Source organism: Pinus tabuliformis, chromosome 8 (assembly GCF_031772625.1).
Source record: "Pinus tabuliformis cultivar Carrire ecotype Pingquan chromosome 8, CPIR1, whole genome shotgun sequence".
Classification (NCBI taxonomy): Eukaryota; Viridiplantae; Streptophyta; class Pinopsida; order Pinales; family Pinaceae; genus Pinus; species Pinus tabuliformis.
In genome coordinates this window covers 1,397,881,927-1,397,904,846 of record NC_142294.1, presented here as the reverse complement: position 1 = coordinate 1,397,904,846, position 22,920 = coordinate 1,397,881,927, and the positions used below count along the sequence as shown (strand labels likewise).

At 38.1% G+C, this 22,920-nt stretch overlaps 1 protein-coding gene across 1 annotated transcript in view; it reads right to left on the bottom strand.

Annotated features, from left to right (window-relative positions):
* Positions 1 to 22,920, bottom strand: part of LOC149240779 (pentatricopeptide repeat-containing protein At5g10690-like) — a 202,923-nt gene that overhangs the window by 113,992 nt on the left and 66,011 nt on the right. Inside the window, exons 4-5 of the mRNA XM_089370311.1 lie at positions 6,113 to 6,181; positions 5,842 to 6,018 (exon numbers count right to left, since the gene is read on the bottom strand). Coding sequence (XP_089226437.1) covers positions 5,842 to 6,018; positions 6,113 to 6,181 — 246 coding nt within the window. The remainder of the gene's footprint in view (positions 1 to 5,841; positions 6,019 to 6,112; positions 6,182 to 22,920) is intronic.

The following is a 22,920-nucleotide window of genomic DNA, read 5'->3' as shown; positions in this document are numbered from 1 at the left end:
ACCTTAGCACTTCATGCTTGTGGATTGATAGCCTCAGTTCATTGTTGGCCTCTGTTATAGAAAGATTAAGTGTAATGGAGTCTATCACTGGGTGGAACATCCTTTGTTTGTAGCAAGTTCAAGGATTATTTTCTCAGAAATATAATTGCTCTTCTATTGTGTCATAATTATGCAGAAATTGTTGATGTTCTTGTTTTGTCTTTATTCATTTTCTAGTTTGTTAAGTTTTGTATGCTTGCATTTCATCCGCACTCCTAATTATGGATTCCTCCTTGGATAAGTGTTCTTTTATTCTTGCATTAAGTTTGCATAAGCATGCATGCATTATTTAATTCAATTGGTATCAAAATGAGATTATGTGGGTTTTGGTGGTTGTTGATGTATCCTGTAGCCTTAACAATGCACAGAGATTGTTGGGGATGCGAAAATATGGTATCATAGCCCATCTATTGAGGAAAAGGGTACCAAGGAAGTGTTTCCTAGAGCTTTTCCCTTTTTTCTTAGGAAAACACATTAAATCACTTTTTACTAAATAACTATATGAATTATTAAAGTCATGTGACTTAAGGTCACTTTATGAGGTACTTTAATACTATGTACTTTATATTATTAAAGTCACTTTATGTTTTTAAAGTGACTTTATGAGAAAAAGGTACAAGGTACAACTTAAAGTTATAAAGTGACTAGGGAGACTCATTAATGAGGGGGGACACATGAAAAAGGGGGTCAAGTGAGGAAAATATCTCCACCATTGATCTAGAGGGCTGAGATCTAATCTCAACCCTTGATCAAAAGGGTTAGGGTTCTCTCATCTTAATGATAACTAGAAAAGGAAAAAGGCATGAAAGCTCATTCATTCTTCATGAGCATTGTTGGAGAAGAGAAGCAAGGAAGTTGTGAGAGTTTCAAGGACGCTGAGAGAGCTTCAAGGAGATTAGAGGCTCATTCTACATGTCCATTTGTGGAAGAGAAGAGAAAGAGGAGAAGAGTTTGAGGTTGTGACAGCCATTTTCCAAGGAGAGAATCTACAGCAGCTTGGAGAGAACACCATTAGCACACAAATCGAGGAGATCAGGCCCACGTTTTAACAGTGGCATGCATTCCCAGAAATTGAAGGCAAAGTTTCAACACAGTTTTGAGGGGCTGAGAGAGAGTCTCAGTGTGCTTTGTTGTACCTCTGAGATAGTAGTAGGTCAGCTACCAGTGCCAGACAAACTAAAATGATTGTTTTTGGGTTTTTTGGTTTTAGTCTTGGAAGACCAATGAATGAAGACAGATGTGGAATTGAAATACTTAATCCTTTGGATAATATTTATATTTCAGCAAAGGGCTGCTAAAAAGCTTTACACAGTGATATAAATCAAAATAGTGGTGAGAAAAAGACAGAAAATAATATGATTATCACAGTTTCTAGACTGTAAAACAAAACAATCATAAGAGTGAAAACCTTCTAAACTACGTTCCAAAGGTTCAAGGCAATATACTTAAGCTTACATAAGATGTTGATGATTTATTGATTAGAGGGGATTAGCTAAACAGACAGTTCATTAATCCATTCTCTTAATAGATGATCACTTCAAGAGCTTATAAGAATTAATTGAGACACAATTACTCCTACCTAGATATCTCTATAAGTCATAAGCATATGAAAAAAGCAATAATGATTGATAACTGGAAAAACTTACAGGATAGCACAAACTGTGTAAAACCAAATTCAGAATCCTCTGCTTTGTATTAAGGTTCTAGAAAAACTGAGTACATCAAGTGTCTACGAAAGCTTCGTTCACAGGTGCAACCAGGTACAAAGTAGAATGAACAGTCACTACTTAACAAGCAATGAGTAATAAACCTTGAACTTCGAACCCATAGCATCTCAAGGAGTTATTTATACAATAATGAAACTAAGGAAATATCCTAAAACTGATTAAGATTTATTCTAGGAAAGGAAAGATCTTCATACAAGAAGATAGGGGCAGCTGTTGAACTGCTTCTTGTTGTCCCTTTTATTTAGGTTGTGTTGGCTTTGTTGTTTGATATTTTGCCCCTTTAAGCTGCTTGACTGTTTGAATCCTTTACGCTTGGTTGATTTCTTCATTTGATCTTTCATCTGATACTCTTTAAACTCTGTGAAAATCATTTGACCCTGTTGATTAACCTTTACTGTGTTCCTTTTTACCTTTACTGTGCATTTCAGGCTTTTACTGTGTTTTTCAACAGTAAATCCTTTTAGATTTGTCTTCAAACTATATGCAAGCTTTTTCTTTGTAAGCCTGGAACAAAATTTTTACCTGCAAAACACAGAAACTGTTAAGAAAAACATAGGTGACAGAGAAGGTCTTCAATGGCTTTATAGAGGTTGAAGGGATATTGGAAGGAGTCCAGAGCATATCGGAAGGTAAAATGATGGTTTTATTGGTCGCAGAGGCTTTATGGAGGTTTCACTGTGAAAACAGGCAAAACAGAGCAAAATGGTGATTTTTGCGTTTAAATGGAAGAACAGTCTTCTATTTGAATTATGGCGCAAAATGAACAGTGGCTATTTTGTCGTTATGCGGGAGGCGGTTTTGTTTTTCATCGCACCGCTTATAAGGCGTGGGCAGTTTTGGGAGGGGGTCACCCGAAATGATCTGAGCTTGACACGTAGCAAGGGAGGTCAGTGGAATACCGCTTTTCAGGTGGGTAATGCCCATACATAGAGCCAACCTGAAATCACTAAGGGTCGTTGGATTTCAATGGTCATGATCGGATGGTGGAGGAGTGAAAGAACAGTGCAGAGGGGCCCAATGATTAATTATGCCAGTTATGGGCTTTATTATGGTTAAAAACCCAGATTAGTGGTGTTTTATAGTTAAACAAAGGTTTAGGTTGGTTCTTCGTTAAAATCGTAAAAAACATTTTAACAAAGAAAACCTTCGCAAAACCCATATGGCGGACTTGAAATTTTATGAATTCGGGCGGATAATTGATATCGGGTCTGGGTTCATATCGCATATTGCAATCGGGGTTTAGCAAAGGAAGGCCCATCGCAAAGGAATGCGATAAGGGCCGGATGCGACGCAGAAATATATCATGGTTAATACTGCGTAGGGTCCAGGTTCCCGTCGCAATCGGAGATCGCAAATGGCGGAGGGTATATGCTTTAGCAGGACTTGCGATGGGGGCGGATGCGAAATGGCAATGAGTTATGATATATATTGTGTCAGGTCCGAGTTCCCATCGTAATCGGAGATCGCAACGGTGGAGGTTTATTGCTTTAGCGGGACTTGCGATGGAGGCGGATGCGATATGGCATGAAATATGAAATATATATGCGTCGGGTCTGGGTCTATCGCGCATCGCATATCGCAATGGCGGAGGGTGCATATACATTGAAAGGCTTGCCATCCGCGATTATGCGATATGTTATAAAATACATAGTTTTATTATAAAACTAAGGGTTTCGGGTTATTTAATAAAGGGATTTAATAATATATGGGAAAAGGGATTTTTGGGGTTTAATACTATAAGTTAGTATTAATATAAAACATGAGCGGAAAGGGAAAATATACGCAAAAAGGGGAAATATACTAAGTATAATTCTTTTTATGAGTTATTTGCTTTTCGTATATGCATTTGCCATTAATACTTAGGGTAAATATCTTTTGTGGGTTTTTCGGGTAAAAGGGAATTTAACATGGGATTTTCACTTTTTCCTAGGCAAAAAGGATTTTGACCTTAGGAAAAGGGGTTTTTATGGAAAATGAATGAAATGAATATATGAAGGTGGGAAAGGAAAATTAGTGAATATAGGGATGAATGGAGATGAATAGGAAGTTAATTAATTGATCTTGTAGATCTTCATTTGCTTTGTGTAATTGCCTCATGGACACAGAAACATATAGTAAAACATGATAAATGTACATTTTGTCCAGTCAATGATCATACTTCTGCAACCTTTCTCTACTTACCCTTTGCTTATCCTATCATTTTTTCTTCACTTAATGGATGCATTTAAGCTAGCAAACTCTTTTCCTTTCTTTTATTTTACAAATGCAAACTATCTAATTCTAACTTTATAACCTCCAAAGGCTCAGATTAAACTGATGAGCACCTTATTATTCTATACCTAACTACTGATCTACCAAGATTAAACAGTTTGGCCAGATCCTTATTCTCTAACTATAACATCAAATTTAAAGCATGAAACAGTCAAGATTAAATTATTTGACTGTCATGGGTTGTGGCATTTAAAACAAGCTACAGACAACCATTATTTTGCAGAAACAATAGTAGTGGCATTTAGACTTGCTCACTTTCAGAGTTTATTGTTTTCTTTTCTTTCTAATCTAACATTTTCTTTTTGTCTTTATTTTTTAAGACATCTAACCTAACATTTTCTTTGATATGGACATCATCATCAAGATATTTTCTTTTTTAAACATTCTATTCACTATTATTATGTCCATATCCTAACTTAACATTTTTTAAAATCTCTATCTTATCAAAACCAAAAAATGCTACAACATGCTTTTCAAGGAGGTTCCAGTGCAATAATTGCAGGTCCTTCAGCGCAGAAATAGAGGGTAGTAACTGTGGTTGGAAAGGCCCGAAAACCTAGGAATCTGAGCACTGAAATTGATGCACTGACAGCGCTGTTTCCTAGGCAGTATTTGCACTGAATCGAAGGTTGACTTTGCTGAAGGTGGCCCAAAATTTAAGGAATTTAATGCTGGTTCTGTGACACAAAATTCAAAATCTAGATGTCTGATTTTCTGAGCAGAGGAGCAGACAGTGGCACAAACTCCTACGCAGTGATTGCTGAACCTGTACATGAGTTTCCAAATTTGTGACACGAATTTCTAGGAGCTGGACAGAGTTATTCAAGGGAGAGATGAGTACCCTTGATGAGTTTTTAATGCTGTAATAAATTCTCTAAGAAAAGCAAATAATAGATCTCCTTCTTGACTGGTTTTCCCCTTGTGGGTTTTTCCAGGGTCAGAGATTGACCAAAAACAGTGTGTTCATTTTATGTGTATGCTTGTGTGATTTTATTATCAGCTGAAATGTGTGTAAAGATCAGAGGTAGCCTAGCAGTGTTTTCCTTTGAATGCACATTTATGTTTATATATCAGCTAATTGACAAAGGTTGTGGGCACTAAACATTATGTGCAAAACAAACTAAACCGGAGGGGCTACAGGGACCATATTTTTCTACACCAGCTACAACTGACACTCCGCACAAGCCTTGCCATAGGTTATTATACCAGAGATGTATAAATAGTTTCTTTAATACTACAAAAACTCTTCAGCCTTGGATACTAGGAGTGTCTTTGCTTCTCTGACATCTTTCTCCAGTTCTAGCATGAGCATTTTTGAGGGCATTCATCTAAGGCCATTATTCACCAGCTATTCTTTACAGTTATTTCGATTTATCTTCTCTTATGCTGTTCATGTTGCCGAGAGATATGTTTTGCACTCCCTTTATTGCTGCTAGTGCATGTTGCACTCTCAATTCCCACTGACCTAGTTTTGGCATTCATGGACATTTAGAAAATTTCACTTTCTAAGTGTATATTAGAAGAAAACATTTTATTATATTATAAGAGGTACAGCAGTCACCACCTCAAGAAGCTCCTGGACATAAATAGTTTTATTAGATGTTTATGAAAGTTTGAAGAAGGTTGAGACAGATCAAAATAGAAAAAGCAGTTCAGAGTACAGGCATACATTCCGATGTCTGTATATTTGTGGGAAAAATTTGCTTCTAGATACTCAAAATGTAAAACCATTTGAGTTATAAGTGACATGATTCTTGATTAAAGAATGGCAGGACCTTGGAAAACGCTAACAAATGGTACTAACCTCATTACAATCTTCACGATATACAACACCAATACAGTGTCCCCACTGATCAGTCACGGGTACAACATTCTCTCTGAAAAAACGCATTACAATTTTGCGCAGCTGCAGACTAGCAGGTAATGGATTTGCTTCCAGGTATGGTAACATTATTTTCTCTACCGGATCCTCAAATGAAACCTGAAAATTTGACAAACTCTAAGGAAATCTGTTTCCAAAACCAACCACATCTACTGATTAAACAATTTAAATAGGACAAAACAAACAAATATACCCTTTCTAGAATATATGGACTAAGGTGGTTATCAGTGAATCCAGAGATGACCTGAAGACGCACAATAGCCTGAAAACATTGAAAAAATACAGTTGTATTAGATATACACATCCTGTCCTCTTAACTTCAGATAATAAGTGTTCTGAGATCCTAAATGAAATAGTATTAAGCCCCGTGAGAATATTTATTACCACAAAGAATTGACAATATTACAGCATTAAAGTGAGAAATGACTTGTTTCTTTGTTCAGGTTTGGAGAAAATATTTCTTATATTTATACAGCAACTCAAAATTAGAGTAGAAAGGAAGCTACCTTATTGCAATCAAAGCTGCAATAAGGTCTGGACTCTGAACATGCACTGGCGGATACATTATTACCTAAGTCACATGACACGAGGACACGAGACACGGAGGACAGGTAAATACGAGTATTCAATACGAAAAGCAGTGACCTGGAAATAGGACATGGGGGACACGTTTTATATATATTTAATAAAATATATATATATATATATATATATACCGAAATACAGTTTTTTATCCATATTAAATTGCAGGTTGCAGCTTATCTAATCAAATTAAAATATAATTACTTCTCAAAGTTCATAATTCACTTTAAAAAAATAAATAGAATCAAAACTTACTATTTAGAAATTAGAATGTGATATGCTTGGTCTTGATTCTTGAATATTCAATGTTCATTGTTCATGTACAACTTACAAGCACATAAGAAAATAACTAAAGTCTAATCCTATTGATTTCCTCTGCCCCTCTTGCGAGAAAATGCCACAACTTTCCCTTTCCCTCTAGATGTAGATGCTAGTGCTGGTGGAGTTGGCAGTGGAGTTTGCTATGCTCTAGAGGCTGAAGAACTAGAAGTAGGAGCTATAGGAGGTAGACCATGTCCTCTGTTGGTGGCAGGGGTAGCTCGAGCAGGTGGTGTCACCTAGAAACATTACAGTCTCCCAATCCTGAAATCCTGAAAAACTGATAAGTCTGCTGCATTTTGAATGAAATTTAAAATTCTACTTTCTCCATATGAAATCCAATGAGCTGGAACCACTCTCAAACATCCTGAGTCATTTCATGGTAATGTTAAAAATTTAAGTAAAATGATGAAAATGAAGATTAAGGAGAATGCCACTTTTACTTTAGGAATTTACCATTACCATGAATAGCATATCAATACTAGGGCCTAGACTTGATCATTAAGCTGCCCCACTCAAAAATTATTTGTTTCTTTAAAAAAAAATTGCAGCTTATGCAAGCAACGTTTTCTATCAACGGAATACGCGTTTTCCAGATGCAGGACACGACGAAAACCGGCGAATATGTTTTATATTTTACAGGACACGATGAAAAACGTTTTCGACACGTTTTAGGGCCGTTTTCGTGTCCGACACGTAAAATACAGGACACGGGACCTTGGAGGACATGTCCTGTGACCTAGATTATTACCATCATGGATGACAAAAACACCCATTCCTTTGTCTTGCACACGTCATCATACGCCAATTTCAGAAAGGCAGCAACAAAACTTAAAACTCCTCCAAAAAAAACTTTGAGCACAATTTCTAGAAAGAGTAGAGTACCCAGACTAAAATGCAGTGTTACACCTCATATTGTATGAGGCTCCACATTGTGGTTTTCATCACGTTGATGGAGTTTTGCAGCTGGTACCTTTGTGCATCGGACTCACTTGTGGTGATACATCTTTACGTTGCCCCTTCTGTTTCTGGCATTGGATCATTTGATGAGGGTCTTTGGACGATAGTGCTTTCTGGTTCAGTGGTATTCTCACGTGTGCTTGCCTTGCTAATCACCACTTGGTTACATATTGCTGGTATCTTGGAGCATGCTATCTCATTATGATTTCGCTTTGGTATATATGCTCGTCTTTGATGTGCTATACCTTGCTATTGGATGATGGGTCTAGCCCCACGAAGGGTTAAATGATGATGGTGTTAAAGAGGTAGATATTTCATGGTATTGTTAGAGTTTCCTAGTGACTTTTGCAAGATGATGTTGTATTATTGGTGTCACTAGGAGGGGATGTTCTACATGGTCCTCTAGTTTGATGTGTCTGTTGAGAAATCTAGGGCAATAGTGTTAGGGATTTCTCTTTCATTAGCGACTACTTGTCAATGGTTTTTACTTCTATAGATTAGTATCTTCTTCTTGTTAGATTATTAGTGTTCTTTGTTCATCAAACAGTAACCAATGCATGAACATAAATACACATGAGACACATCATGTAGGCTGTAAGCCAGAGCCAAAACCTCTTACTATTTGAAAGGAAAACCCGCACAAATTCTTCTTATAGAGATTCCAATTGACGAATACCAAGACCAAGACCCTTGACCTATTAGCCACTCCAAGACCAAGACACTAGTCCTCTGTTCTTCTTGATTCCTCCTTTTCTTCGACCTTCTTCACTCTGAGATCATCTCTTCAACGAACTGTAGATATACTAGTCTTGGCACCGAGACTTGTCAATGTATTGTCATCAAAATGTGACCTCTGCAGTATCACCAAAACACAGTGATACATCACTGAACAATAGTTCCTTAACTAGACACAGCTTCGCTATTCCTTCATCACTTCTTGCTGTCCCTTGACACATCCAAACTGTCCTTCCTTTTCATATGACAGACCTTCACTATCCTTATCCGAGTTGCCTTCCTTTCTGTGATCCGAATCCAGGCTTAATTGACTGTAATGAACTCAGAGTAATCTGAGCTCTAAACTCTGTTTTCTGAACTGAAACCCGAATTATTTAACTATAATATATCTGAGCTTCCTATCTGAGGTCATCCGAAAACATGTTCTCTGTAATCTGGTCCGAGTTCTGATCACTGTAATTACCCACCGAAAATTGCAGAGGATCCGAATTCCTGAACTGTTCTTATGCGAAGATCTAGCAGGGTATATATAGTAGTTTGTCTCCATAATAAGCCGACATGATCTATGAAGAGATGTGTCCCTTTAACTGTGAGCCAACATGAGTTCTAATTCTTACTTGAAGCCGACATGAGGAGGAGGATTGTGCTTGTCATTGGAGGGCTCTTTAGACATAGACATAGACTCATATACTTTTTACATATGCTCAAGAAGAGCCCTTCATACATGACATTAATTCTTAATGACAAATCCTAAGGCTCTCAATGGGAGCCATCTAAAATAAAATCACTTGCTCATGAAACCCATGAAGCAAGGCTTACAAAAATAATTTTATTTCCATTACATCATTACAATTACATGTCATTATGAAGACCAAACCTAGTTACACTTTTCAACACTCTCTCTTAACTAGGGAGGTATTCATAACGGTACTTGGTCATTCTCAATCTGACAAATTTCTCATAAGAAGAATTCGGATTTGTAACTCATTTGTATAGTATCATACCAACCAACATTTATATAGCAAGGCCTTGACTAACAACTCTATCTCATCAAGAGCAAAATGCTGGAGAGACAAATGATTTATAGACACCCTCATCATTGTCTCTCTCATAACATACCCCACTTGGGTTCTCTCAGAACATACCCCACCCGGGTTCAAATTCTTAGAGGACTATGTCTATTTTTCTTTTTCATGCAAGGAATTTTGATGACCCAACCAATTTATAGGTCTCCTTGAAAACATGAAGTCATTTTACCAAATTTAATTAAAGAGTGAAAGATACTTACTTGACAAGTGAAGATGAACTCTTCTACTTGATCACTTTGATGAAGGTTGAAGATGTACCAGTGCTCCCTCTTGGATGATCTTCTTCCAAATGAAAAAGCCTTTCTTCAAGAGAGAAGGTTGCTCCTTTTGATGAGGATGACTTGTTGCTTCTTCGGATGAACTTATTCAAGGACAAGGTGAAGATCCTTGCTTGCTTTATAGCCTTGAAGATGATGACAATGCCCATTTGTCTTCAATTTACTTCGATTTCTCTTGTAGTGTAGATCAGAAATGCTTCTAGGGTTTCGACTTCCTCCAAGATGATGTGATCTTCTTCTTTAAGGTCCTTCAAGTTATCTTGCCTTGCAGCCAACTTGATGAGGGTTTTTGTGGCCTTTTGATGATGGCTATAGAAACAAAAGCCTTTGTTGTTGTAGACTACTTCTTTGATCTAGAGTTTGATTCCTCAATGTAGATCTTGTTCTTTTGCTTTGATAGCCTTCAACTTGCTTTGATGCCTTTCCTTTAAAATTGAACCTTGAATGTCTCTTGATTAGATGCCCTTCCTTTGACTACAACACCTTAGCTCTAATACCATGTTGAGAAATATAGGGCAAGTGTTAGTGGTTTCTCTTTCATTAGTGTTGATTTGGGGTAGCATTGGATGTGCTCTAGCCACGAAATTTGGTGGAGAAGTTGGGGCACATGAGATCTCCAATACTTAGAAAGGGTTTGGGCAGATTCTAAACAATTCAGGAGATATTAAAATAATTAATATTTTTAATGGAGTCCTTAAGTCTAAACTTTGGGAAATTAAAATATTAATGTGAATTAATGTAAAATTGTGTTAGAATGGTCCAAAAGACATGGATCAAGCCAGATCTAATCTTAACCATTGATTAAGGACTCAATCTTGGTCGTTGAAATGTCAACGAGAAAAGTATAAGAAGAAGCTTGAGGGTCACTTGGAGGGTACACCAGAGTAATCAGTCATTCTATTCTCTAGAGCAAGGTTTGCTAAGAAAGATAGAATTAGTGATCGAGAGTTGCAGTTGAGGGGCATTGAGTATAGAGAAACAGAGAGGCAAAGATAGTGTCGAAAGAGCAACAAGTAGCCAGAGAGAGTGATGCAGTAGCTGCCAAGGCTCACGCAGGGCCACGCAGAGGCAGTCGGGAGTTGCGCAGAGCCTCAAAGAGGCCAGCCTTACTGACGCAGAGGGCCAGAAGGCTGACGCAGGGCCTCCTAAAGTTGAGGTAGACCCATTCAAGGTGACACAGGGCCAGCGCTAGGCAGAGAGGGGCTGACACAGTGCAAAAAGGGCAGACGCTGGGGTTTCTGGCCCCTAGGGCAGATTGAAGCTGAGGAGTTGCCGGAAGGATTATCCAAGGTTTCAGCCAGGAGATTTGTCTCAAATTGAAAGGTATTACTGGCGAGGAAATTCTCTGTTGGGTAGGAAGTTTTGCCACCCAAATTGTACTCTGATATTGCTTAATAAGAAGACCCTCAGATAGCTGCACCCGTTTTCCCACATTGGGTTTTTCCGGGGACATTGGTCCAAAAATAATGGTGTCATATGGTGTGATTGTTTCTGTTTCTTTCAATTGTTGACCATGCACTAGTGTTTATTTTCAGTGTTTACATTGTAAATAACTTGTTAAGTAACGGAACAAGTAGGTAGGAATAAATCAGATAAAGTGCATGGAGGGTTTCTAACTAAGTAGACTTAGAAACTTCAACATGGTATCAGAGGGCGATTGCAGATCAAAGGAGGACTAAGGACATCAGCCAAGCGGAACAATAGCAGCAGAAAACAGTGGTCCCGAGGCAGCAAAAGCTGTTTCTAGCAGAGCAACAACAAGGGAAGGGTGACGCAGTGCCTCAGTCATCAAGGGTGAGCCGAGAAGAGGCAGCGCAGAGGCTAAGGAACGCAAAGGGAGCCTCACGTAGAGCCACGCAGAAGCTGGGAGGGCTGACGCAGTTGGCTGAGGAGGTCAGGTTACTGGTGCCAGGATTGCGTAGACCCTAGGAGCTCTCACCTTCAGGTCGTTGAGGTTTAGAAGGTTGTGGGAATATTGCAGAGTGGAGCTGGTGAGGTATTGTAGTCAGAACAGTGCCTGACAGAGCAAGGCCAAGAGGAGGAAGTTGCTATCAAGGGTTTCTAGCCGAGGAACCTGGATCTGTGGTGCGATTGCACAAGACGATCAGAGTAGGGGGCATCTCGACAGCGGTAGAAGGATTTCCAAGAGGGAAATCGGGACTCAAAAGGAGTCCAGAAGAGAACTTCCAGACGGGAAGTAGAGACTCGAAAGAGTCGAAAAGAGAACTTCCAGGAGGGAAGTAGAAGAGCATCATGGCACTACACGAAGTAAGAGACCGAGATAGAATGGACGGAGCATCGAACTTCGCAATTTGGAAGGCTAGAATCTTATCCGTACTTGACAGAAATCGTGTCAAGAACTTTTCCTTGAAGGTTATAGCTATCCCAGTTGACCCCAATGATAACGACAAGTACAAGGAGGCAATGGTGAGGGCCAACAGCGTCATCCTTGACAGGGTTAAGGACCATGTAGTGAAGCACATTGCCGAGAAGGAAATGGCATATGAGATGTGGGAGGCCCTCTAGAAATTGTACCAGCATACTTCTATGCAGAGAAGAATGCTACTTGAGAACCAGTTGAGGTCGTATCAAATGACGAAGGGAGAACCGATTGACACCTTCCTCGGAGGACTGAATGAGATCCGAGATCAGTTGACTGCTATAGAAGCCACGTCGGATCAGGAGTTGATGGTGAGGACAGCCCTGAATGCTGTCTCAAAAGACTGGAAGGTATTTGTCCAAAGTATACTGGGGAGAGGGACTCTCCCAGCTTGGGATGAGATGTGGGTGACTCTTCGCCAGGAAGAGATCAGACGGCAATCGAAGACAGATAGCAGTAGCAAGGAGATCAAAGTCAAGCAGGAGGAGGAAGATGTTGCCCTAGCATCTGAGGGAAAGTAGGAAAAGCGAAAGAAGGAAGATCTCTCCAAGATCAAGTGCTTCCATTGTGGGGAGCTAGGTCATTATGCGACCTACTGTCCAGAGAAGAAGAGTAAGGGAGAGTCTTCCGAGACTAAGGCAGCGCCAGCAAGGGCAAAGAAGGAAGTTCTGACAGACGATGATTGTGCCATGAGTGCACATGCACCACTTGAGCAGAAGTGGGGAGACATCAAGCTGTAGTCAGGCGGACTACAAGCAATGAGGGGCAGGATCCTCGAGGTACCCAGCCTCTTGGATTAGACCTTCCTACAGGAGCCCCGAAGAGTAGCAGGATTGGCTGAGTCGGGTAGAGATGGATGCGGATGGAGCAGCAGAGAGAGCTACAGTGCAAGAGTCCCAACACAGCGCCAGGCTAGTAGGCTGCAACAGTGTGAGAGGCTCAGGAGTGTTGCACCAGTGCAAGATGGCACAAAGAAGTGTGCAACGATGCGAGATGCAGGGAGTTGTTGCAGGAGCGCAGAGGTCAGAGAGGGAGCACTTGTCAGCGGAAAAGGAAGCTTCAGCATCAGGAGGGTCTCTAGCCCAACAAAGAGGTCAGAGTTGGGAGATTAGTTACTTCTCAGTAACTGAGTTGCAGTGCAGCAGTGGGCAGCACGATGCAACATGATGAGAGAAGGTGCAGTGCTGGGAGAAAGGACCAGCAGCAGCACAGATGCAGAGGGAGTTATCGTACAGATGCAGCAGTGCCAGTGGCAAAACCATGGGCAGCAGTACAAGATACAATAGTGGAGAGGATGGTGGGCAGCAACCCTAGCATCAGCATAGGGACCGATGCCGGATGATCAAAGTAATACTCAGTGAGGAGTATTGCTAGAGCACAGTCCTCGTTAAGAGGGAGTGTTGATTTGGGGTAGCATTGGATGTGCTCTAGCCACGAAATTTGGTGGAGAGGTTGGGGCACATGATATATCCAATACCCAGAAAGGGTTTGGGCAGATTCTAAACAGTTCAGGAGATATTAAAATAATTATTATTTTTAATGGAGTCACTAAGTCTAAACTTAGGGAAATTAAAATATTAAAGTGAATTAATGTGAAACTGTGTTAGAATGGTCCAAAAGACATGGATCAAGCCAGATCTAATCTTAGCCATTGATTAGGGACTTAATCTCGGTCTTTGATATGTCAACGAGAAAAGTATAAGAGGAAGCTTGAGGGTCACTTGGAGGGTACACCAGAGTGATCAGTCATTCTCTTCTCTAGAGCGAGGTTTGCTAAGAGAGATAGGATTAGTTATCGGGAGTTGCAGCTGAGGAGCATTGAGTACAGAGAGGCAGAGAGGTAGAGATAGTGTCGGAAGAGCAGCAAGTAGCCAGAGAGAGTGACGTAGTAGCCGCCAGGGCTCACGCATGGCCATGAAAAGGCAGCCGGGAGCTGCGCAGAGCCTCAGAGAGGTCAGCGTTGCTGACACAGAGGGCCAAAAGGTTGATGCAAGACCTCCTAAGGCTGACGCACACCCATTCAGGGTGACGCAAGGCCAACACTGCGCAGAGAGGGGTTGACACAGTCCAAAAATGGCAGACGTTGTGGTTTCTGAGGCAGATTGGAGTTGAGGAGCTGCCAGAAGGATTATCCGAGGTTTTAGCTAGGAGATTTGTCTCAAACTAAGAGGTATTACTACCAAAGAAATTCTTTGTTGGGTAGGCCAATGTCGGCACCTAGATTGTACTATGATATTGCTTAATAAGAAGACCCTCAAATAACTGCACCAGTTTTCCCACACTAGGTTTTTCCAGGGACATTGGTCCAAAAATAATGGTGTCATATGGTGTAATTGTTTTTATTTCTTTCAGTTGTTGATCTGTATGTTGAGCATGCACTAGTGTTTATTTTCAGTATTTACATTGTAAATAACTTGTTAAGTAACAGAAAAAGTAGGTAGGAATAAATGAGATAAAGTGCATGGAGGGTTTCTAACTAAGTAGACTTAGAAACTTCAACAATTAGTGACTGTTTGTGAATGCTTTTTACTTCTTTAGATTAGTATCTTCTTCTCGTTAGATTATTAGTGTTCTTTCTTCATCAAATAGTAACCAATGCATGAACATAAATACACAAGAAACACATCATGTAGGTTGTAAGCCAGGGCCAAAACCTCTTACTCTTTGAGAGGAAAACCCGCACAAATTCTTCTTATAGAGATTCCAATTGGCGAATACCAAGACCAAGACCCTTGACCTATTACCCACTCCAAGACCAAGACATTAGTCCTTTGTTTCTTCTTCTCGATTCCTTTCATGGACCTTCTTCGCTCTGAGATCATCTCTTCAACAAACTGTACAGTGTAGATGTACTAGCCTTGGCACCGAGACTTGTCAATGTATTGTCATCAAAATGTGACCTCTTCAATATCACCAAAACATAGTGATACATCACTAAACAATAGTTCCTTAACTAGACACAACTTTGTTGTTCCTTCATCACTTCTTGTTGTCCCTTGACACATCCGAACTATCCTTCTTTTCATATGACAGACCTTCGCTATCCTTATCCAAGTTGCCTTCATTTCTGTGATCCAAATCCAGACTTAATTACCTATAATTGTTGATCTTGGGTAGCATCAGATGTGCCCTAGCTCCGAAATTTTGTGGAGGGGCCAGAACACATGAGATATCCAAGACCCAAAAAACGTTTGGAGAAATTCCACCCGGATGAGGAGTTATTAAAATAATTAATATTTTAATGGGTTCCTAAATCTAAACTTGGGAAAAATAGAAATATTAATGGGTATTAATAAATATTTGAGTGAGAAGCTTCTAAGAGACGAGGATCACATCTGTTTTAATTTTAGCCGTTGATTAGAGACTTAATCTCGATCGTTGATTAATCAACAAGAAAAATATAAGAGAAGACTTGAGAGTCATTTGGAGACATACTGGGAAAATACTCAATACCCCGAGGGAAATCATTCTCAAGGAGACGGAGTTTGATTTCAGAGGGAGAGTTGCAAGGTGGAGGAAGAGGAGGGCATCAGCGACAGTTAGTGACTGAGGAGGAGGTGACGCAGGGCATTTGAGAGACAGTGCAAAGGGAAGAGCAGGCAGACAACACCATTGGAGACCCAGTCCTCACGCAGACTAACACAGACTGAAGCAGAAGTGACGCAGAGGAGGGTGAAGGGTCTCCAGGCGGTCAAAACTTCTCTAAGAAGAGAAGAAACTGCCTCAGGTGTTTTCTCTCAGTAGTGTCTTGGTTTCTCTATGAAACCATTCCTTGTAAAGCGATTGTTGCTGAAGATTAAAACACTCATCTGCTGCACCTGTTTTCCCACATTGGGTTTTTCCGAGGACAATTGTCCAAAAACAACTATGTTGATGTGATTGATTCTTGTGCTTGTATATCACTGTTATTTTCTCTATGTAATTATGTGATAATCACAGTAGAATTCATTTTAATGTTTACTGAAGGGTTTTCGTAAATAACTTATTGTGATAAATAAGTAGGTGAAATAAATCAGTTATTGTAGTAGAAGTTCGTATTAGAAATTTTCACATGGTATCAGAGCAGAGATCTGACAACAGGATAGAAGAAACTGCTATGAGTCAGGAGCATGATGCCGAGACATCAACTCAGAGGGACTCATGCAGATCTCCAGAGAAAGATGAGAGCACGAAGAACATGGATCGCGATTATTCTATATTAGCTTCCAGACTAGAAGAAGAAGTCGCTTGCCTAGAAAGTTTTGCCTCCTCTGAGGTTTGGTATATAGATAGTGGAGCTTCTTGGCATATGACAAGAATATGAGAATGTTTTTCGAATTATCAAGAAGAAAGGATGAATTTTCAGATCACCATGGGAAATAAGGCAAAGTGTACCCATGTAGGAAGAGGTATTGTAGTCTTTCAAACAGAAGCAGGGGATCGGCTCTGAGCAACCAATGTGCTGCATGCGCCAAGATTGGGGATGAACTTACTCTCTATATCGCAGCTTCAAAACAAGGTCTATGACATTTTCTTCATTAAGGAGAAAGTATATGTCAAACACACGAGTTGGAAAAAGAAGGCCCAGATTGGAATCAGAAGTAACAATGTTGAAGTTTCTAAGTCTACCTAGTTAGAAACCCTCCATGCACTTTATCTGATTTATTCCTACCTACTTGTTATGTTACTTAACAAGTTATTTACAATGTAAATACTGAAAATAAACACTAGTGCATGCTCAACATATTACAGATCAACAATTGAAGGAAACAGAAACAATTACACTATTGGTACCATTCCATTACCATCTTTTTCTTCTAGAAACATCATCATTTGTCTACCTTTTTCCTCCATAGACCCCTTATATCCATCGAAATTGATTAATTAATAGCATTATAGTTGTTAGTTTGCATTAAAGTTAATTTATGAATTCTTATGTTAAAAATTAGGAATTTTCAACAAAAAAAAAATTACAGGAAGTCATAACATCCTGTAAATGGTTTATCATCTGACACGTGGCATGATAGGCAAGCCAAAGCAATGGATAGGAACGAAACCTGGAATGTACATGCATGGTGAAAAATCGATTCTACAACAAATCAAAAGCTCCTGGTTATGCGGTCCACGCTGGTCAAACCCCAGCCTTTTGGTTACAAAGGCAGTAAAAGCCATGGTTTCCCAAACTGGTTTCGTTTTGTTTTTTTGGAAATCGGTTTAGATTAGAAATGACCAAAAATCATTCCATTGTAAAAGCAGAAACATCTGCTTAATGAATGTACATTCGATTCAAATAGGGACAAGCAGATAAAGACTGCGTATTATTTTGTTTTCAAGAACAGTTACGATTATTATCTCTGTGCATCGTTTGAGAACAGAACTCTTGTATGTGATTGCAATCTTCAGCACTTAAATATAGTCACGGTTTTACTCCAGCAGTGTTTATGCGTTAATACTCTCGTTGCTTGAGTTTACTTCAGTGTACCATTGAAACGTGGACGGGCCCTGCATGGATTGGTATACTGTTAATTTCATTTCCTTAGCAGTTTTTGAATTTGAATAGAACGCATAGTGTTTAGTGTTATTTCCATGTTTATGACTTTGTCGATTTGATTGGAAATTCTCACAAATGGTATTTATGGTGATAGCTTGAAGATTTTATCGTTAGATCATTGAACCATATCTTGTAAGAGATTTGATCCATCGTTATATTTTAAAGCATCTCCATAGACTCTGTTTTCATGCATTTAAACTTTAGTGTGCTTTTGATTTTTCATGAATGCTTAAGTGTTAACTAGACAAAGCTTTTGTGCATAGCATCCTTGTAAGAGAATCAAAATCTCAGTCTAGCAATAAGTTGTATCCTTAAGACAGTTAGATAAGTTAGGTAATATGAGTGTTAAGGTGAGAGGAAACATATCTTAACCTTCTGTAAAGGAGTATTATAGCCTATCACAATAAACACTTAGTTAGGAATCCTTTATGTCTATAGACTTTAGACACATGCCTCGAAGCTTACTTACCCTGGTTGATAATAAATCTAGTCTAATCTAGCACCCTAGATTGGCACTAGATTTAGTAATTATTTCATGCATTTGCTTTAATGGGCTAATTTGTGGAACTTGGTGAAAGCAGGTTCATAAAGGAGTTCAAAGTTTGGAGCATTCTTTTTTTTCATTTTCGCACATAGATAATTTAAATTCAGTTTTTATTTTAAACCCCCCATTTCTCACTAATCCATCTACGGATGAGGGCTTTGACAATGTTGAACAGGTATTTTTTAGAGGAGCAAGGACAATAACCTTGAGCCAACTCTAAGATAGGATTCTCACATACTTGCAAAACGTAATGTAAAATTTTTAAATCTTGATGTCAGCATGTTCGAATTTTTAGTCCGTAGATGGCTTCATTGGAAGCATTCTTTTACTTAGAAAATAAAACATCTTTTAAGTTAATATAGAATAGATTAGAAAAATAAAAATGAGATCTCATTAGAAGTCATTAGAAGTCGTTATCATTAGAAGTTTTTAGTTTTGTTTTCCAAAAATAAATCATCATGAATAAAAAGAACTGCTTCATCTTTGCATTTCTATGTCTTGTTTCTGTATCACGGGTGAGCCAGGAGCCTGATTATCGGAAAGATTTGTCTTCCGAGAGTCTAAATGCCCCCGCGACATTGCAGAAAGAGTGTAGATAATGCAAGGTTTTGTCGCAGATCTTAATTGTGTTTTTTTTTTTGGTCGCAGATTTTAATAGTGTTTTATCCATCCACGCTAACCTGCATAAATAAAAAAAAAAAAATCAAGAGATTAGTATGCTCTCTTCCCGCGCTTCGTGCGATCTGGAAGATCAGAAAATCTATTGATTTATTTCAAATAAAAATACTCTTGTTGTAGAACTAATCTGCAATGTGACAATAAAGAATTTTGTGAGTGAGTGAAAAATCATCTTAAAAATTTTTTTTAGATAAAACTTAGTCTTTTTAAATTTTAGTTTTTTTAAAAATAATAAAAAAATAAAAAATTCCCACATAATATATCTATATATATATATATATATATATAATAAAATTGGATTTGACTTATCCTGGAGAGATTTGGCATTCGCATTATCTTCTCCTAATTTTTCTAGACAAAAAGCCAGATTTTTCATTGATTCTAGAGGATTTTGTGCATTTTTTTAGGATATTGAGAAAAAACCCATTTTAGTGTTAGTTTATTTTTAGAAATTTTCTTGTTGATTTCTTTATTAAAAAAAAATGATTTTTTAATTTTGTTATTAAAAAAAAAAAATTGACTTTCATTCTTTTGTTTTTTTTATATAAAAAAATAAATAAATAAAATTTCACAAAATTCATGCAGGTTTGAAAATAAAAAAATGGAACACTTGGAAACAAATTTTGAGGATTGATTTATCAAACATTTGGAGGATTCTATAAATGATGATTATCTTGTTTCAATAGCTTCAAGTTGGCATAACATATTTCTGTTGAATGCTTTTATATCACATACTAATATGCAGACCACAACAGATCTTTCTAATGCCAATCTTTTTGCCAAGCATATTTCATCTAACCCAAACAGGGAGTATTACTTTTCATGGTTATTTTAAGAATGGATTGATTTTAATATCATGATTAAGTCAATTTCAACACTTTGATTGTCCTTAATATGTTTTATTTGATATGAAATTTTTGCGTAAGAATCATGAAGGAAATGGCCATTTCTTCTTAAACACACTTATGTTTTCTTTCTGCCAAGTTTTTTTTACAGGTTACAGGATAATCAAGTGATCATAAGGAGATTACATTGTGACGACAATTGGTCTTCCAAAGACTCAATTCATGAAAAATTCTAAAGACAAATCCAACTCCACAACCACTACTTTGCACCTCCCTTTTAGAAGCGGATTTTGAATTCCACCAATTGTAAATCCATAAAGCATGACATTTCCATATCCATTTTTCACAGCAAGAGTTCATCTTCATACACCATGCATTTCCTTACATCCATTTTTGGACGCTCGAAGGAGCTAATTCTTCACTGCACATATCATGACATTTTCCACTACACAACGATCCTTTTGCGTCATGATTACTCCCTTTTTCCTTCCAAACGCCTAGACCATCCCTATGTTGCAGCCATCTTCCATTACCTTATCTTTCACGACTTCATGCACACCTATTTTTCTGAATCGCATACATTCCTTTATCCTTTTCAGTTTATTTTTGCCTTCTAGTTTTCCTTTTGAATAAAACTCATTCCCTTTCCATGATTACATTGCCTTGTTTTCCTCGCCATGCTGATCCACACTGCTTGTTCGTGAGTTCTTTCCATTATAGTCCTACCAAATCTTTTTGTACAAACTCGCGTTGACTGATGTGGGATTCCTTAAGGCCCACCTTTCAACAAGTCTTGCCCCATCGACATCAGCACCTTATTTGGGAAATAGACTAGAGTTCCTTTTGAGTACCTAGAGGCTTGCATGCCTTAATGGCAAGTTCTCTCGCTGACGATCATGGGAATACATCAATGTCCCTTGATCTTCAGATCTTGCAAGTGGCTCAACCTCAACACATCCATTCGCACTTCGCAAGATGTACTCGGGTACCTTGGCACTCATTGACATCAATGGTGAGTTGCCTCGCATTGGTTAATGGCATACATCAATGGTTGGTAATCCAATGATTTCTATTCATGCTTGACATCGACACATTCTTTCGCATGATTAAAATTGTACCAAGAAGTTTAGTAGCAGGTGAAGACTATACACTTTTTCACGACTCCCTCAGCAGTTACAGCAGCATGAATTCTGATCTATGAGAGTACCACAGTTCCACTTTCAGCATTTATCTTTTCCATGATTCAGCATCAGCAGTTTAGATTCCTTCATTTCCCAGGATCCAGTAACAACAACATCAGTCACATTTTCCTGATCCAGTAGCAGCTACATTCCTCTTGCATAGTTCATCATTATTGGGTAAGTAGAGGTATGTTGTTTTCTAATCTTTAATTATGCAATTCCTTATATGCTAACTTGAATATTTTGGAAAATTCCCTCACCATACTACATTTCCTTTCATGAGCCATGTCAAGTTGCATGAGGACATGCAACCAATTCAGTTGAGGGGGGGAGAACTATATTCACTTCCATGATTCCATTTCTTTATCACACTACATATTCACTTCCATGATTCCATTTCTTCACCACTATCACTCCATTTTTTCTCATTTGCCATTCACCAACATTTATTTTCCAATGATACTTTGTTGCACTTTGCTTCATACGTAATATTGGCATGCTTCATTAATATTACAAAAGGGTTTTCTTATGCACATTGATAGCTTATGATTTCCAGTGAGTGTTACATTATTATTGAAGAAAAGAGAACAGAAAACGAAATGAATGTTGTTAACACAAGAACCAACATTCTTTTTATTCATGGTTGTCACACAAGAACCAACCATAAGAAAATGTAAGTTGTTACTCATGTCTTTCACATATCCTGGAAACATTCATTATTAAAGACATCATCATGTAAAGCCAAAGTTGTTCAAGATGCCAAATGTTCTTAAAGAGACCCATGCATGGTTGCATGAGGACATGTAACAAGTTCAGTTGGGGAGGATGTTGGGACTCAGAAATGTCATATTTTCATCCACCTTTTTTTTCACTATTCCTTACATTTCATCATCCCATTAACCTTTTATCATATCATTTTCATAAATACATTTGGGTTTCACCTTCTTATTTTCCATTTTATTCATTTTTGTATTACAAGTGAATTTATGATTAAATATTAGAAAATATACATATTTTTATATATATCTCAAGAATATGTGAGGTTTGTGATGTGTAAGAAATATGTGAAGAATTAATATCTCCTCCACCATATTAAGGAGATAATTATGCAATCCTATTCCTAAGGAGAAAATCATGGAGGATTTGGTTGGCATATCTTATCCTATTCCTAAGCAGAAAATCATGGAGGATTTGGTTGGCATATCTTATCCAATTCCTAAGGAGAAGATCATGGAGGATTTGGTTGGCATATCTTATCCAAGATATGTGAGAGATTTATGGAGGATTCAAAGGGATCATATTTTGTAATAATGGAAAAGTAGTTAAAAATGCTTGAGAGATTTGTGGGATCATATTTTGTAATAATGGGAAAGTAGATTAGTGGATGATCATTATGAGTTTGTTACTCATCCCATTGTATAAATAGGAGTACAATCTCCTCCATTTGTAATCTGGAAGTTTTTGTAATCTTAGATTTTTGGAGTATGTAATCTTAGAAGCTTAGAGTTGTAATCTTAGAGTTGGTTTGTAATGAAGATTTTGAAATAAAGGATCATACTTCAATTTTGCTTCTACCTCTGAGTCTCCATTGAAGTGGTGTGCTGGTGGTGTTATGGAGGGCCCCCATGGCCTCACTTGCATGCTTATTTGTTTACAATTTACTCTATGTTTTTGTTTGATTTCAGCTTTCAAGTTTTATTAAATGTTCTAATATTGGAAGGATATTATTTGAAAATGTTTTTGTAAAAGAACCATAAGATCTCATACAATGATTAGATCTAGGTTTACTTCATTTCCGCTTTTAAGTTCTAATTAGATGATCTAATTTTGGAAGAGATCTTGTAGAATATGTTCTTGTAAGGGAATCATAGATCTCAAACAA